We start from the raw sequence: 16,844 nt of genomic DNA, 5'->3' as shown, positions 1-16,844 counted from the left end.
ACAGTTGGGTGAAGAAATATAACAAATGACTCTACTTCTCTTAATACGTACTTAAGTACAAGTAAAAACACTGATTTAGAAATATACCGAAAAAAGTACAAGTGACCATAAGAGCAACTCAATTACAGTAATGTGAGTACTTGTAATCAATTACTTTCACCTCTGGGTTTCAGTGATCCACATTTCATTTGAATTGTTTATTCTCTGGCGTTTCCATGTTATTCTATGATTTGTCTTAATCTAATGTTTACAATCCAGGCTGGAACATTGTCTGTCTCTGAAAGCCAAGGTCGTTAATCAAGAAACAAGCGAATAAATGAGAAAACGATTTTTAATCTGATTTGGAGTCAACATCAAATCTGTCAAATTTGTCCCACTTGCAAAAGTAAAAATGAACTAATTCAGATTTAAAGTTATAATCTGGCAACCAAAGGTGATAATATGGAGACTAAAGGTGATAATCTGGCAAACAAAATCCATTATTTTAGGCAGTATTATGGTGATTTAAAGTGGTAATCTGGCATAAAAAGGTAAAATTCACTATTTAAAGTAATAACATGGCGATTTAAAGTAATACTCTTGCAACTAAAGGCAATAATCTGGAGACTAAAGGTGATAATCTGGCAACCAAAGGTAAAAATCCATTAATCAAGGCAATAACATGGTGATATGGAGTGATAATCTGGTTCACTTATAATTTTGACACCCTATATGGAAGTGTAAAGGTTTTATTATGTCCACATCTGACACAAATGTCCACATTTTATGAGTAAATTAAAAAAAAAAAAACAGAACGTGACGACAGATTTGCGTCTGATAAATTTCTTTATTATGTTGTGTGTGTGAGACAACATTTACAACCTTTACTGTGCAAGAACGTCTGCTGCTTTTTGACAAGGAGACATAGCTGAACAAATATGGTCTCGCCAATAGATTCTGTTTTTTGAAGTATTTTTGCTCCCCTGCTGCATTCTAAGGCATCGAATACATTTCATCCCGTTGGTGAACTACGGTAGTTAAAAATCTCTGTGAAGAAAATAATAATAATACTAATAAACGTGTTTAGATACAGAAGTTAGATTCATTCGTGTGGAAGCCTGAAAGAGCAAATTAACATTTATTTACATAGCTGTCGATTCAATGCATACGGCCCTTTGTGAATGGAAAATAATCCTATTTACAATCACAACAAAAACGAACACCATCAAGGAACTTTTTTTTCTCATAAAACATTCAATTGATAAATCACAGCATCCTAACAAGAGAACAACCAAAAGCACTTATGGCGTCATAAATTAACAATCAATATTATTCCAAATGCATCTCATCTGCTCGTAATGCTTCATTTGTTCTAAGAGCTTTAATTCATGCTATTCACATGCATTGAAGCATTCGCTCTCATAACATTTCCTTGAAGCAAAACAAGAAAGAGAAAAAAAAAAAAACCCATGAAGATTCAAGTGAGATTAAAAATGAGAGGAAAAATTCAGTGTTGCATTAAAATGAAGTTTTACAATCAACACAAAGAGGGGAATGTGTGTGAGTGACGTGTTGCCAGAGGCTGGAAAAACAAAACCACACTGCTTTACAAGTGAGTGAGAACATGCAACTGCACCTGCAGGAGAATTAAGGAAACAAAGGCACAAACAATCCATCAAACCTCCTCCATTTTTCTTTAAAATGAGTCCAGACAAAACCAATCCGGAGAATTAAAAAAAAAGAAAAAAGTTCGAGGTTAAAATCACATCCTAACATCTTGATCTTAACGTCAAGAAATGGTTTATTAAAGTAAAATCTCATTCTGCCAACGAGATGATTTCACTAAAAAAAATGGGGAATAATCTTAATCTTATTAACAAAAGGATCCATTTTGTCGCCCAAAACGCCCGCTCATCAGTTTGTGTCCATGAAAGGTTCCTTTCCCTGCTCCAGCAGTTGGAATTTGTTAAATAAGGGATGAACAAAAGAACCAAAAATTGGAATCAGTCGACTAAAGGTGAGAATCAGTCAATTCAAAGTAATCTGGCAATCAAAGGTGCTACTCTGACAATTAAATGCGATAATCTGGTAACGAAAAGTTAAAAAAAACGGGAAGTAAAGGTGATAATTTGGTAACTAAAGGTGAAAATGTGGCAAAGAAAGTGATAGTCTGGCACCCAAAAGTGATAATACAACAACAAAAGGTAATAATCTGACAATTAAAAGTGAAAATATGGTAACCAAAGGTGATAATCTTGCAATCAGAGATGAAAAATCGGCAATTTTGGGAAATATTAGGGCAACTGAAAGTGGGAATTTATCAACCCAAAATGAGAGTCCAGTAACCAAAGGTAATAGTCTGGAGATAAAAAGTGATGTTATGACAACAAAAGATAATAATATGGCAACTAAAAGTAAAAACATGGCAACCAAAAGTGATAATCTTGCAATAAGAGATGAAAAACTGGCAATTTAAGTTGATAATACACAATTTAATGTAATATTTTGGTAGCTAAAAGTGGGAATTTATCAACCAAAAATGAGAGTCTTGTAACTAAAGGTAACAGTCTGGAGATTAAAGGTGCTAATATGGCAACCAAAAGTTAAAATTCACTATTTAATGTAATAATATGGTGATTTAAAGTGATAATCTGGCAACTAAAAGTGTGACTATGTCCACAGAAGGTTCCAGTCTAACAATTTTAGGACGACCCTTCAAATATTTGGTCCAATTGCTTCAGTAATTCATTGCTCATCACTGAACAGTTTGATAGCTTTAAGGAAATCAAAGGCAACCCACATCAAAGGCGTGACAGGCTTTAGAAACCAAAGGCAAACCTTCGTCAACACGAGGAACAGCATCGTCAGGGGATGAGTTCATTCCCACCATCACATGCATTCATGTCATTGATACAGATTACTTCTTTTACGTGAGGTCTGATTTTGTCAACATAAGCTCCGCCTTCACAAACACAAAATTAATCTGTAAATGTGACATTGAGGTGAGGTCTGATTCTGTCAACGGAAGTTTAACTGTTAATAAAAAGATGTGAAGCTTTTTCGTTTTGTTAAAAACAGCTGGATGATGAAACCTAGTGAAGCTCTTCGTGATCCCAGTGTTTGATTGAAACGAGACGTAAATTCACAAGGACGTTTCTTCTTGGATCATTTCCTGTAACAGCATAAATCAGATTCTACGTAACAGATGTTAACCTGCTGGGTTAAAGTCCATAAAGATGAAATAAATCACAAGGCTGAGTGGTTCTCCCTCCGACGCTCCCAAAGACGAGGCTCCGTCCACCATACGGACACGTGAGTCAAACGTTACTTCCTCCATCACGTTTAATTCATCACTGGATGTTTTCCACATAGTTAGCAGGATACAGGCCTGTTACCCCATCTTTGAGTCGCCCTTTGCACCAGCCCTGACCGTCCTCCTCGCCAATTTTGGTAAACTCATCACCTGAGAAATAAAAACCATAAACAGAGTGAAATACATCACAGGACTTTAACAGTTACCTGTAGTGGAAATGTATAGTATATAAGAAAAAATGTCTTTAATGTATTACAAATTAACTAAATATATGCACCTTTTTATAAAACAAAACATTAAAATAACTTTTTAGAACAATTTTACACCTTGGGACATAAACTATGGAACGCCGCCATTTTGACGTTTGATGCAAGTTCATTGATCGGCATAGGTTTGTCGCTTTAAAGAAATGTTGCTACTCTGGCAACTAAATGTGGTAATCTGGCAACCCAAGGTGAAAATATGGCAAAGATGATGATAGTCTGGCACCCTAAAGTGATAATTTGAAAACAATATGTAATAATCTGGCAACTAAAAGTGAAAATATGGCAACCAAAGGTGATAATCTTGCAATAAAAAATGATAAACTGGAAACAAAAGTTGATAATCTGCAAATTAAGGCGATAATATGGCAACTAAGAAGGTGCAAATCTGGCAACCTATTTGGCCAGTTTAGGTCACGTGACTTAGACTAAACCTAACTCTAACCCTAAAAATTGTTGCGATATTGGGTTATAACCTAAACCTGACCCTAAACCTAAGACGCTACGTACTTGTACTTCGGTAAACGTACAAATAGCACCAGGGGTTGTCCGTACAGCAACCGTACAAATAGACTTTCTTACATTTTTGAGTTGCCATAGTAGTACCATTTCTTTAAAGTGACAGGCCGCGTTGATCAACGAACGTGCGTCATATCCTGACCAAAATGGCGGCTCTCCATAGTTTATGCCCCAAGGTATACTGTAAATTCATTCTAAACAGTCCTTTTAATGTGTTTTTTTTAAATAAATATTTTGTTTATTGGTAATGCATTAAACACATTTTTGTTATATACATGTCTATTATACACATACGTTCCAGAGCACATGGTCCCGTACCTTCTTTGAAGCTAAGCTCGTCCTGCTCCTGTCCTTCGTAGTCGTAAAGCGCTTTGACGGCGACGGAAATCACCGGAGACGCCGGCTCTTCTTCGAAAGGGTTTCCTTCACCGTTTGCAGAAAACGGATTTCCACCGGCGTTGTCGTCGTCTGACCAGTCTGGACTCTTCTCCACGCTGCTTTTCTCCACGCTGCTTAAATTGGGCAGATAAAGAAAAACCACCGTTAGTGTTTTTTTCCAACAGAAGCAAGGACGTCAGGTGGAGAAGATTTGGCATCAACTTGTTCCTGACAACTTCCTGTTTTTTGAAAGAGGGAAAACGTGCCGTCTTTGGGAGGAAGGCTACAAAGCAAGGCGTCTATTTCAGGCACAACAAAACAAATGAATAAAATAAAAAATAGAGTCCATCAAACTGCTGAGAAAAAGAAAAGTTCAAAACAAGTGCAACTCAAGGACCAGGCAAAGGCAAAAATCATCACTTTGAATGCATGATTGGAGCGTTGACTTTAGACAGCCAGCAGAGGGAGCCACAGACACAAAGAGTTACAGCAGTGTTTTTCAACCTTGGGGTCGTGACCACATGTGGGGTTGTCCGGAATTCAAATGGGGTCGCCTGAAATGTCTTGATTTGAAAAAAAAAAAATAATAATTAAAATCATATTTTTGTAAAAAACCAATGTTTCAAAATAACAGCATGCACAATTGTATTCTCTAATTTCACTTCCTCAAATATAAATCTAGATTTAAAAAATATAATATATTATGTTTTTGTAATTTTTTTTTTAAATGACTATTTTTCAAATTAAAACACCATACACCATATCAAACAACTGTATTGTATAATTTCACTTCTTCAAAATAAAATCTAGTTAAAAAAAAAATATAAATATATATATATATATATATATATAAAATTTGTGAACTCAAAATTGGATCACGACCCAAAAAAGGTTGGGAACCACTGAGTTACAGTCAGACCGCTTCACAAGAGAAAATGAGCGACAATAAAAAAAGATTCCTGCGGGTGTTTACACTTGTTAAACTTTCATTAAAATGCTCTGTCACACATTGTCAGCTTTGTTTACAATTTATTGGGGGGGGAGACACACACACACGATACACTAAAGTTGTGCATCCAGGTCTGACTGTAAGACACAAACACATTGAAAATCCCACGGTAGAAACGTGCGCCTCGATACGCACGATGCTTAGTTTTGTGTAAGACATCGGACTGTTAGAGGTGAAGGACAGACACACTGGCTTTGTGCAGAGTGCCATTCAGTGACCATGCAGAGCAACAACAATGACAACAACAACAACCTTCCACCTGAGGGAGAAAAGATGAACATAAAAAAACAACAACAACAGGAGAACAAAGTATTAGAAGAAGACGTGGACGACGACCCACGTAGGAGGGACAGGAGCACAGAGCGGGGGGAGGAGTCACTCCTCCTGTGTCACCAACGTTTTTATCTCCTCATTCGCACTGATGTGGTTGTTGGTGGTCGGCTGCTCCGTGGCTGCCGCTTCCTCTTCTTCTTCGTCCTCTTCATCAAACGGGTTGGCGCCTGCTGGTGCTGTTACAGGGGGGACGGGCGGGCTGATGACAGGGGGGGAGACAGTGAGACATGGATTTGGGGACACACATGTCAAAAGAATCACCTGCGGAACGACGCACACAGTGTGGACCAGGAGACGCCACACAAACCTCGGATGAATGAACGCACACGCGCTCAGCACGTGATCGTTGTACTAAAAGAAAACTGCTGATGTGCTACGAGGGGGAAATTAATGTTTTTTTTGTTTTTACAACTAAAAATGCTAAATTTAAATACTTTGACTGAAATGTGAAGAGTGGAGGTAATCATCTAGCTGTAGTCACTCATCTGTGTGTATTGGAAGCTACTCCTGTCAGACGTGGATAATTAAATTCTGCTTCATCACGCCTCGTGTCAGCGGAAACAGGGTTTGTTTACAAAGTCACTGAGTCGTGAGCAACAACACAACTGAAGGCTCAACAAGCTGTGGTGCTTCCTCTCAACTTCATCATTACTTTAATGTAATAAGTGTCTATTCGATTCCATTCTGTCAGCTTTCTGAAGTTCAAAGGTCAATTACTTTCCAGTCCATACGTTCCCTGCATTGACGCCCCCACACACTCCTCCACATGCTGTATGTAGCACACGCCACTCACTGCTAACGTTAGGCAGGAAGCAGGTGTTTGTACATCGAATGAGGAAGACTTCATGACAAAGGAATGTCCACCGACAGAAAGTCAACGTCATCGTCAAACTGTGGTTGGTGACTCGTTTTACGGTGATTAACAGTAAGAATACTGAACTACATAGACCAGGAAGTAAGGTTGGGCATTGACTGGTCCCGGGACTAACTTTCCAATTCTACTGGAATGGTTCAAATTTTTAAATTTAAACTCCTTCTTTCGATACCCAGTCTGCCGATCGGAAGAAGAAGCCGCTGAACACCAACAAAGAAGAATTCTTTACCGCGCAACCATGAACAGTGTGCGATGGCAATGAGTTTTCATGAGGTTTAAAAATAAAGCTCTCGTGAAAAAAAAAAGTGTAATATTTATATTAAAGTTCATAGATTTGATATTAATATACTAGTTGAAAACAGCCATGTGAGAAATTCCTTGTAAAGGATTAAAATTCATGGAGAGGTTCAGACTATTTCATCCAGAAAGACCTCTGGTTAGCAGCTCATTTAAAATATGTACAACTTTTTGGTCCTGCCTCTTAAAAGAATTAGAATTGGGAAACGTTAGGAATCGGAATCGAAACGAGGAATCAAAAATCGTTAGGAATCGTAATTGGAATTGTTCAAATTCACACGATGCCCAACCCTACCAGGAAGCGCACTAAACCAGCATATGTGTGTGTGTGTGTGTGTGTGTGTGTGTTTTATTTCCACATAAACTTTGGCACAGGCCTTGTGGTGAATGTCTTCCAAACAACTTGTAACAAAGCAGCGGCCGTTGTCATGGTAACGGCCCAACTACTCCACATCACTGGCTTTGTGATCCAACAAACACGAAAGGAGCATGCCTGCATACGAGCACGCCACGTGCATGCAGAGGGCCGATGTGTTAGCGGACAATTGGGGACGTGCGTGCGCGTCTGAGGGAGGGAGTCAGGAAGTGGGCGTCGGCCTTTACCTCTTGTCCTTTGCGGGTTGTACGGGCTGGTCTGATCCCGTCTGACTGATGCCCGTCAGCGTGACGCCGTCCGCAGGTTTCTTCTTCTCTCGCCTGCTCAGGCTCCGGTTCAGGTCTATGGACCAGTCCTGATGGACGCACAAACACACTCGGGTCAAACTAAAAACCTAGCTAGATTGACTTAAAACTTTAACCTCAGGGCGTACACAGCAACACACACACACACACACACACTCAAACACACACACACACACAGCAGGACCAGGGATGTGTGTGAGCTGGAAGGAGCGAAGACACAAAACCACACACACACGCCATCCTTCACCTGTTGAAAGAAACACAGCAGCAAGAGATTTCCCATCAACCCCAGGCTGAGCAGAGGGAGCCACAACTGATGCGAGTCACAAGTTTTACATGAATTATGGAGCAAAGTGTGAGCTGAGCTTTGTTTAGTGCATTACACGTCAGTCCTCAATGATTCATCAGGCCTTTGAAACCTTTCAAGTTCTACATTTACATGCAGCACAGCGCGAGCACAGAGGGGTCAAAGTTCAAATGTTGGAAAGTCACTCGACAGCAGGAGTGTCAAACTCATTTTAGTTCAGAAAGTAGTAGGAGTAGTTTGATCTCATGTGGGCCACAGATTAGAGGCAGAAAACGACAAAAATGTGAACATTAATGTGTCCTAGTTTGCATTTCCAGATATAAATTTGCATAACTAATGTAACGTACTTAAATTTTGTGGAATAATTTGAGGAAAATTTGGATTTTGGAATTGCCATCAAGTGAAAACTGTGAGACTCTGCAAATATTGTGGAGTTTGATTAAATTTGTGTATTTGGGGGGCCGAGTTATTTACGACACAATGTTTATATATTTTCTCCTAGGGGCTGAATCGGATGCTCTAAAGGGCTTTGATTTTGACAAGTGCTGTACAGTGTTGGATCGTCCACTGTTAGTAAAAGTGGATTTAAAGACATTAGGACAGTGATTAGCAAACAGGGCTGATCAGTGCAGAATGAAAATAAAAATTCATTTCAGCTCTGTACTGAACGCCGGCGTTTATGTAAATCATGTTCTTTTTCTTAAAATCAGCAATTATTTAGTAATTTTGTAGTCTTTTTTATTCACAACTAATAACATTTATTCACCAAGGACACAAACTAAGAATTAAACTTTGCACTGTGATAGAGTGGCAAACCCGACCGGGGTGTGCTCTGCTGACAAAACGCTGGAGCCAACAGTAAAAGAAAGAAAGAAAAGAAACAAAGGTACAAAAAAGAAAGAATGAATAATCAAATGTATGTGAAAAAAACACTAAAGGACCGAACGTACGAGAGAGAGAACAAAAGGAGGACGAGAAGGAAAATAAAGGAAAGGAAGAGAAAAATAACATTTCATTACTCAAAGGCCTGATGGAGAGCTGGGACTCTGAGTCCTAACTTAGTTGGCTCCGCCCTCTGCTCATGACCTCACACTGTAATGTGGACTCTTTCCCAGCAGCCTCTGCCCACATGAACGTCAGCGCTAGCATGGAGCTCTTTGAAAGCCCACGAGGGGCCTTCAATAACCAACAAGTTTCCATTAAAACCAGCTCAAACACACAAACAAACACACACACAGGAGAGCGTCAGAGGGATCAGGATGTTCCTGATGGCTGCAGAGACAGAGCACCAGTCCCATGCACAACTCACTAAGATGGACCGTCTCTTAAAGGAGCGAGGATTGGACCAATCCAAGATCTGTCGAGGCAGGCGTAGAGTAGGGTTAGTGTGAGAGCAGAGCACGGCACACCCACATCATCAGCACCATCACTAACAAAGCCAGGCATCGTGTTCGCTTAGAGCTAATCATCACATTATGTGCACCGCACAGCTGTAGATTAGTGTTTTTCAACCTTTTTTGAAGCCACACCACCAACCAAAAATGATAAAAAATGAATCTTTGTATCCTAATTTAACAATATTCAGTCATTCTAATCAAAGTGTCTTTAATAAGAATCAAATAAACACACAAAAAAGCTTTTATGATGTTTCATATTTCTACTTTCTAATAAAAAGTGCAATTAACAATCTGCATAAGTGTTTTTTAATGGGAATCAAATGAATAACAGCAAAAAAACCTATTATGATTTTTTATATCTATTTTGCCAGCAGAAGACAGATGGATATATTAATTAACAATATGCAGTCATTCTTATCAAAGTGTCTTGAATTCAAATATAAAACAAAAAATTAAAAATGATTAGAACTGCAATTAAACTTTCTGTTAAAAAAAAATTTGTGTAATAAAATGTATTTTTAATATATTATATCATATTATATCTAAATAAATTATTATTATTCATAAATACAATTACAATACATTTTTATAGTTACATTTTGTTGAGTGTTAGCTTTCAAAAATGTTTTTTAGACCACTTAGGTGAAATTGAATATGCACGTAATGAGGCTTTGGAAAACACTATATAATTCTAGCGAGTTCATTTTTTCTTTTTAGAAAAAATAATATGTTAAGGTTTCATTTATTCACTTAATTTTTTCAGGAAAGTTACTTTGAAATTTACCTTTGATGTGTCCTCATAAGGCCACATCAAAGCAATCAGCAGACGCCTCTGAGGAAGACTGATAGTTGGCAGTCGAAACATGTCAGAAGATCAAAGTAAATCTCTTAGTTTAAACAGTGTTTTCTAAATAGTACGTTAATGTTTGATTTATTGAGACTTTTACTTTACTTTGAAATTTACTGTACTTTGATCCCTGGCATTTCCTGAAAAAAAGTTGTCTGAATAAATGAAACATTAACATGTTATTTAGAAAACAGTGATTAAACTCATACATTTATTTTGATCTCCTGGCATGTTTTGACTGCCAACTGCAAGTCTTCCTCAGAGGCGTCTGTCCTTAATCGGACAGGTCAAAGGTCAATTTCAAAGTAAATTTCCTGAAAAAAGTTGTCTGAATGACTGAAACCGTAACATATTATTTAGAAAACTAAGACTAATGCTTGTTTTTGTTTTGCTTTTAGTAATAAATTCTGAACCCTGTGTATCATATTTCATACTTTTTTTTTTAAACTTCTACATCCTCATACATTTTTTTCTCTGATTTTGATAAAAACCTGATGTATTCAATGAGAAACATGCAGTGCTCAGATAATCCACCAGAGGGTCTTCACTTAAGACATCCAACATGGTGACTGTCAGTGACACACGTGTTTTCTCTTGGATATTTTATGCCTATTTTGAAAAAGTTAAGCTAAGAAAACCTTTTAATTTTTTTTCTAAAACTTCCAAAGTAAAATTAGAGCATTTATATGGTGTAAAATTACATTTCATAATTTACTTTTTTGTAAAACTGTGTTAAAAATGTGTGTTTCTAAATAATTACATCAGGTATAAAAGGTGGTTAATTTGCCAATGAGTCAGTGAATTTATTGCATTTCATACATTATGTATTCCATAAAGGAACATAAAGACTGCAAAGATTCTAAATATTCAGGCATAATTTCATATGTTTTTCCATAGTTATGAAAAAGGTTAAAATTACCTGTTTATTTAATTATTATTTTTAATACAATCCTATTATTTCTGTGCATAAAAAAATGTTTACCATTCTTTTCATTTCAGATGATTCCACCTTGAAAAGTTTTTTTTTTTTTCATCTGAAGAACAACATTTATTAGAAGCAGTTTTTATCTCTTATTTGTGGGACTTTGCTAAAACGACCTAAATAAAAAAAGAAAAAGGATTCCCATGGTGTATTTTTCCCTCTTTAGAAGCATTAGTGTTATTTAAGAGGGAACATTTGACAGCTCCAAACACAAACTGTAATTCACTGTTATTTATCCTGCTGAATATTACATGAGGATAATTACTGCTGCTCTTTATCGCAAACGATCAACAACAACAACAACAAGAGCAGTTGGAGAGAATAAAGCAAATGGATTGTTGAAGGCTGGAGCTTTCTCTGACTACTTTTGTTTCTTTGATTTGATTATATATCACTGTTCTTACTTTTCTTGTTGGTGAATAAAACACTGATTTAATATATATTTTTAGGTGGGTTTTTTTGTATTTTGCAGCATTTAAACCTGTAGAAATGTAGTAAAACACCCTCAGAGGTTTTTATATTTCTGTCATTATCAATTTTCTAAACTGACATTATTGAGACCTATTGATTGTCCGACTCGTTCAATATGTGGGAGGTTACCTCAAACTGGGGCCAGTTCATGTGCATGCCAGGGCCATGATTGGATCGGAACCACTTCAGGTCGTCTTCAGCGTCAGTAGCAGAGATCGTGTCCTCCAGTGTGTGGTAGATGGTCTGGAATCTAAGGAGACGACAAAAAAAATAAAAAATACAGAAAAGGTTTGTTTATGTCTTTTCTCTTCTGCTGGATTAAAAAAACATTATTTTTTAATATAAAAATTCCCAAAGGTGGATGGATACAAAATCATACTGTGAATGAGTAAAATGTTTATTAGGACAAAAAGGTTTAGATGAGGGTAAATGTATGTGCTAAACGTCCATATATCTACACATGATCACATTATTGGATCACATAACTGTTCAGTTAAACTGATTTATAAATTTTTTGACTGATTGTTCTTTTCAGGGAGAAATATTTCCCCTGAGAGTCACAATGAGCTCCTCGGTAACAAAGTAGTTTTTAAAGTGAAATAATTCCTCTTTCAGCTGGAATCTGCATTTTTTCTGCTAAAACTAGTGGTGAAACTCGATTAAAAAAATGTATATAATTAATTAGAGACTTTGTAATTAATCTCAATTAATCTAAATTAATTGCATAACAATATTTGACACGAGAAGCAATGTTTTTCAATTTAAATGAATTTTGGTATATGACTGAATCATTAAAAAACAAATGAGCTTAAACAACAAAATTGTGTTTATTATTTTCATCACTGAGTGATAACAATGTTTAATATGAATAAAAGATATTATGATTGCATTGTTTACAAACCAAAAAACTTAAATTTAAGCAAGCTATATTCATGCTTTTTCTGGATTTTTTTATAAACTTTCTAAAACAAGTGTTTAATGTGTATTAGAATTAAAAAAAAAAACATCACTTAGTCCAGAACATTCCAGAAAGGTTGAAACTGTGCAACATATTTAGAATATCTGTGGATATCATGAAATAAACAGAGCAACTGATGAAGCTGATGAATTTAGTTTGAAATAGTCTTTCTATGTAGCAGTTGATAAGTTGGATCATATGATGCTATCTGTAGCAGCGTTTCTAGCCCCGCCCACATCCTCTACCACTGTCCACTACAATCATTTATCCACTGACTTCGTTCATTTGTTACTCATGGATTTATTCATTTTGGCTCTGAACCCTGCCTGAGTGTCCAGTGTGGATTGGAGACACTGTCTGCTAGAAGCATGTAGCAGCTAGCACTGTTGATGCTAGCTGCTACATGTTTAGCATTGAGGTGGTAGCGGGGGCTACAAAGCTCAGGTAATTGGCAAATTCTTTCTTGCACTATTTGCACACAACTGGGCTTTTGTTTTCCATACGGTGTTATTATTTAAACTAAAATTAACACCAACGAAGCACAGCAACAACTTCTCCTCGGCTGCTTCTGTAGTGTGTGCATCAGTATTATTGGTACACCTGAAACTCGTGAAATGAGAGGTTCCACGCTGTGTGGAGTGCAAACAAAAAAAAGAGATTATTTGCGTTATTTTTCTGTAATTAATTAATCGCAATTAAGGTGTTAATCACAGTCCTAGTTAAAACATTTAAAAACTTGTCCTGAAAAGGTTTTTGTGTTGAACCTTGGGTTCACAGTGTCTTGTGTCTGACCTGTGATTGGACGAGAGGTCCAGGTGCTGTTTCACCTCCATCAGCAGCTCTTTAAAAAAACAAATGCGTTTGTCCTCAAACTGCTGCCACTGGTCGAACGCCTGCTCCATGTTCTCCATGTACTGGGGGGTCAACTTGTCCAGCTCCTCCAGAGACTTCTCATATCGCTCCTTTGTCTGAGGGAAAGTGGGAGCTTTAATAAGACGTAAAAAAGGCCTGATGGTTTGATAGGAGTGTGGGAGGGGGGGGGGGGGAGACGTCCCACCTTCTGTGCCTCCTGCTGACACTTTTCCACCTTTTCCTGGAGCTTCTTCTGAGCATCGGGGTTGTTGTTGCTCTCCAGCTTGCTGGTGCTCTCCCTGCTGACTGCCAGCTTCTCCTCTTTACAGGCTGCGTGATAGGACTTCTTCATGGTCTCCACCTGCAGAACAGCATTAGCAACACAAGGAGAACTTTAATTTAAACCTTATATTTAGTGCTTTTACTCTTCCATCTTCACTTGCTCTGAATTTAAATGTCCTCTATAAACTGTTGTTTCTACTCTCACTCATCTACTCTCATCTGGACTGATGTTTATTCATTTATTAATGATCCTGAACAGTCGAGGCTGATCCTGCTGATCGTCCCGACCAGGTTGTACACTTTTATCACAGCGGGGGCCACAAACATTGAGTTTTCTAAGTCGGGGACCACATTATCAACGTCCATGTCAGCATTTAGAACAATGACCAATTTGAGCGTTAATCCAGGAAGGAACAAAGGTTGTTGTGTAATTTAGTTGTTTTTTTTGTCATTTGGTATACTTGTGTTGTCATTTGTGTGTCTTTGGAGTTATTTGGTGTGTTTTTTTGCTCATTTATTTGACAATAGTCATTAAAGATTTCTTTAAGGATTAGCTTTGAACTGAATAAGCTGAAATCATCCTTTGTTACAGCAGTTGTGCTTCACAATGACACAAATTCCCAAAGTAAGACAAGTGTTAGAGTTTGAGCAGGTTTTTCCATCTCTGCTTCACTTCCTTTCCCTCCTGTGAGGGGAGGAGGTGGAACGGACCGAGCTGAGGATTTATCCGGTCCTTTATCACAGACTTTAAACCTCTGTCAGATAAGTAATGTAATAAGCGCGGACCTTCAGCAGCCAAACCCAACTAAACAAACACAGCAGACACAAGCAGACGGTGCTGCCATCTAATTTCACACATGCTAGTCTAGATAATTTGGTTATGGACAAACTGCAAACTGCCCACTGTCGCTAATATTCACCGCACGCCCCTGTCTGTCCTGTTAATCAATCGTTGTGACCAGGAAACATCACCACTCAATGACAGGCTGGGGAAGTCCCCGCCTCCCTGTGACATCACACACACACAGGAAGTCAGATGAGAGGAAGGAGGCTGAAGGTTGCAACATTCTCAGCTGCTTTTGAAGGGGCAGAAACAGAAAGGAATGTTGGATCAGACGCTGAAACTCATTGACCTGATTGTGAACCGAGCCCCTGATTTCCTTCCCTCGCTCACAAACAAAAGACAGTCAGGACAAGTGAACTGGCATACTAGACACGTCTCTGCTGCTGTGTTGTTGGTTAGTGACTTAAGCTCGTTACCATGGAGAGAAAAGCAAACAGACGTGAGTCAGTAGGACGTGATTCTGACAGCTGAGAGGAAATAATGATGAGCATGACTAGAAGAGGAATCAACTGCTGCTGCTTAGTGACACACAACCTACGAAGCAGCACATAATGCATAGCTCAATGTCTGTAAAGCATTCATGAAAAGTTCCCCATTCCTAATATTCTGCAGCTGATCCAAAGGCTAGTATGAACATGCTAACATTTCTCGTATCCACCCAGAAACTTCTTACCTGCATTTACACACCAACATTAAATCATATCAAGGAGTTTCAGGCCTACATTAAATTTATTTTAAATGTTTTTTTTATTCCTACAGAAGATCCTTCTAAGCAGCTAATTAGCATCATGAAACCCTCGCCATGCTTATCGCCAAGGGCTTTATATATATAAAAAAAAATGATGCACTTCCTTCTGAAAGAGCTGGACTTTGACTTAATCCTATTAAAAAAAAAATATTAAAGCCTTCAAAAAATGTTTAGTTTTGTCCACCTTAATAAAGTTTAAAAACTTTTAAGTTAGCTCATGATTCCAAGGCCTTAAGTGTTAAACATTCAGAATAATGTAATAAATAAAGGCTTTTGTCAGTTTCTTCCTTTCTTTTAGTTTGTGGATTTTATTACAGTCATTTTTTGTAATTTGGTTGTGAGTTTGTATGTCTCTAGTATTGTGTATTTCTAGAGTAATTTTGTGTGTTTTTGTTCAAGTTTTTTGTGTAATTAGAGTGATCCTGTGTAATTTTATGTTTGTTTTGTTGTCATTTGCGCATTTTTGGAATTATTTTGTGTATTTTTGTTGTCATTTGGTATATTTTTGTTGTCATTTGTGTGTCTTTGGAGTTATTTTGTGGTTTGTTTTAGTTGTCGTGTTTTTTTTATTTGTTGTGTTTCTAGAGGCATTTGATGTATTTATTTTGTCATTTGTGAGTTTTTGGAGTTATTTTGTGTATTTTTGTTGATATTTGTTGTGTTTCATTTTGTGTACTTTTCAGCCACTTTGTGTATTTAGTTAGGCTAATGCTACTGCTAAGCTAATGCAGTGTTGAATGACCCAGGCCAGCACCTGTATTCTCACTTGTGTTTTTCCTGGTTTTATTTTGTGACAATGTGGTTAATAAATGGCTCATTACGGCTACAATGTTTGATAAGGTTGACCCTGTTTTACTAACACGTATTCCCCGCACACATGTAGCTTGATTCTGGGTCTTTGGGATGTAAACTTGCTCAGTGTTTGCTTTGAGCTAGTCTTTCTCCACTCACATTACTCACCATATGACGGTTTTTATATCCGTGTGTGTGTTTGTTTATCCTATAAGAAACAATGCACTTCTTAAGCAGCCAAAACATTAATTTTCCAGTTGATTCAGGAGTTTGAACACTCTAACGTTACAGTAAAAAAACAGGTTCTTATGCAACTATTTGCTCAGTTTGTTTGAATCTGTATTTGACTGATTGCTTTTTTTTTGTTTTCAGTACTGTGAGACGTTCCCACCTCTTTGAGTTTCTTGGCCCAGGGTTTCTGTGCTTTGCGGAAACCGTCGTCGGCCTCTTTGGTCTCTTTAAAGCCACCGATCATCTGCTTGTGGTACGAGTCCCTCTGCCAGTTCTTCAGCTTCTCAAAGTCTTCTCCCATCAGTGCCGACTTCACCTCCATGTGGAGCTCGCTCACTTTCTCCGCCTCAGTGCACAGCGCGGACCACGCCCTCTCCAGCGTTCCGTACTGCGGGCCTACAGCAACAGACATCACACAAGTTCTACCAAAAGACAACTTTTCTAACTGGGCCGTACTACAATTACGTCCTAAATTATCAATGTTTAA

The 16,844-nt window shown here is 37.7% G+C and overlaps 1 protein-coding gene across 7 annotated transcripts in view; it reads right to left on the bottom strand.

Moving 5' to 3' along the window:
- Positions 1 to 806: 806 nt before the first annotated feature.
- The window catches only part of pacsin2 (protein kinase C and casein kinase substrate in neurons 2), a 36,361-nt gene continuing 20,323 nt past the window's right edge, over positions 807 to 16,844 (bottom strand). The window contains exons 4-12 of one of the 7 annotated variants that reach the window (XM_028449797.1): positions 16,518 to 16,753; positions 13,666 to 13,821; positions 13,401 to 13,576; positions 11,780 to 11,900; positions 9,263 to 9,310; positions 7,569 to 7,696; positions 5,859 to 5,993; positions 4,393 to 4,586; positions 807 to 3,442 (exon numbers count right to left, since the gene is read on the bottom strand). In XM_028449797.1, the coding sequence (XP_028305598.1) occupies positions 3,330 to 3,442; positions 4,393 to 4,586; positions 5,859 to 5,993; positions 7,569 to 7,696; positions 9,263 to 9,310; positions 11,780 to 11,900; positions 13,401 to 13,576; positions 13,666 to 13,821; positions 16,518 to 16,753 (1,307 nt within the window). In that variant the 3' untranslated portion in view covers positions 807 to 3,329. Of the gene's footprint in view, positions 3,443 to 4,392; positions 4,587 to 5,801; positions 5,994 to 7,568; positions 7,697 to 9,262; positions 9,311 to 11,779; positions 11,901 to 13,400; positions 13,577 to 13,665; positions 13,822 to 16,517; positions 16,754 to 16,844 lie in introns of those variants that run through there. The other 6 variants (XM_028449798.1, XM_028449800.1, XM_028449801.1 and 3 more) reach the window with 6 other exon arrangements.

Source organism: Gouania willdenowi, chromosome 6 (genome assembly GCF_900634775.1).
Source record: "Gouania willdenowi chromosome 6, fGouWil2.1, whole genome shotgun sequence".
NCBI classification, from domain to species: Eukaryota; Metazoa; Chordata; class Actinopteri; order Blenniiformes; family Gobiesocidae; genus Gouania; species Gouania willdenowi.
Note: the sequence above shows the minus strand (reverse complement) of the source record. Positions and strands in the feature narration are given on the sequence as shown.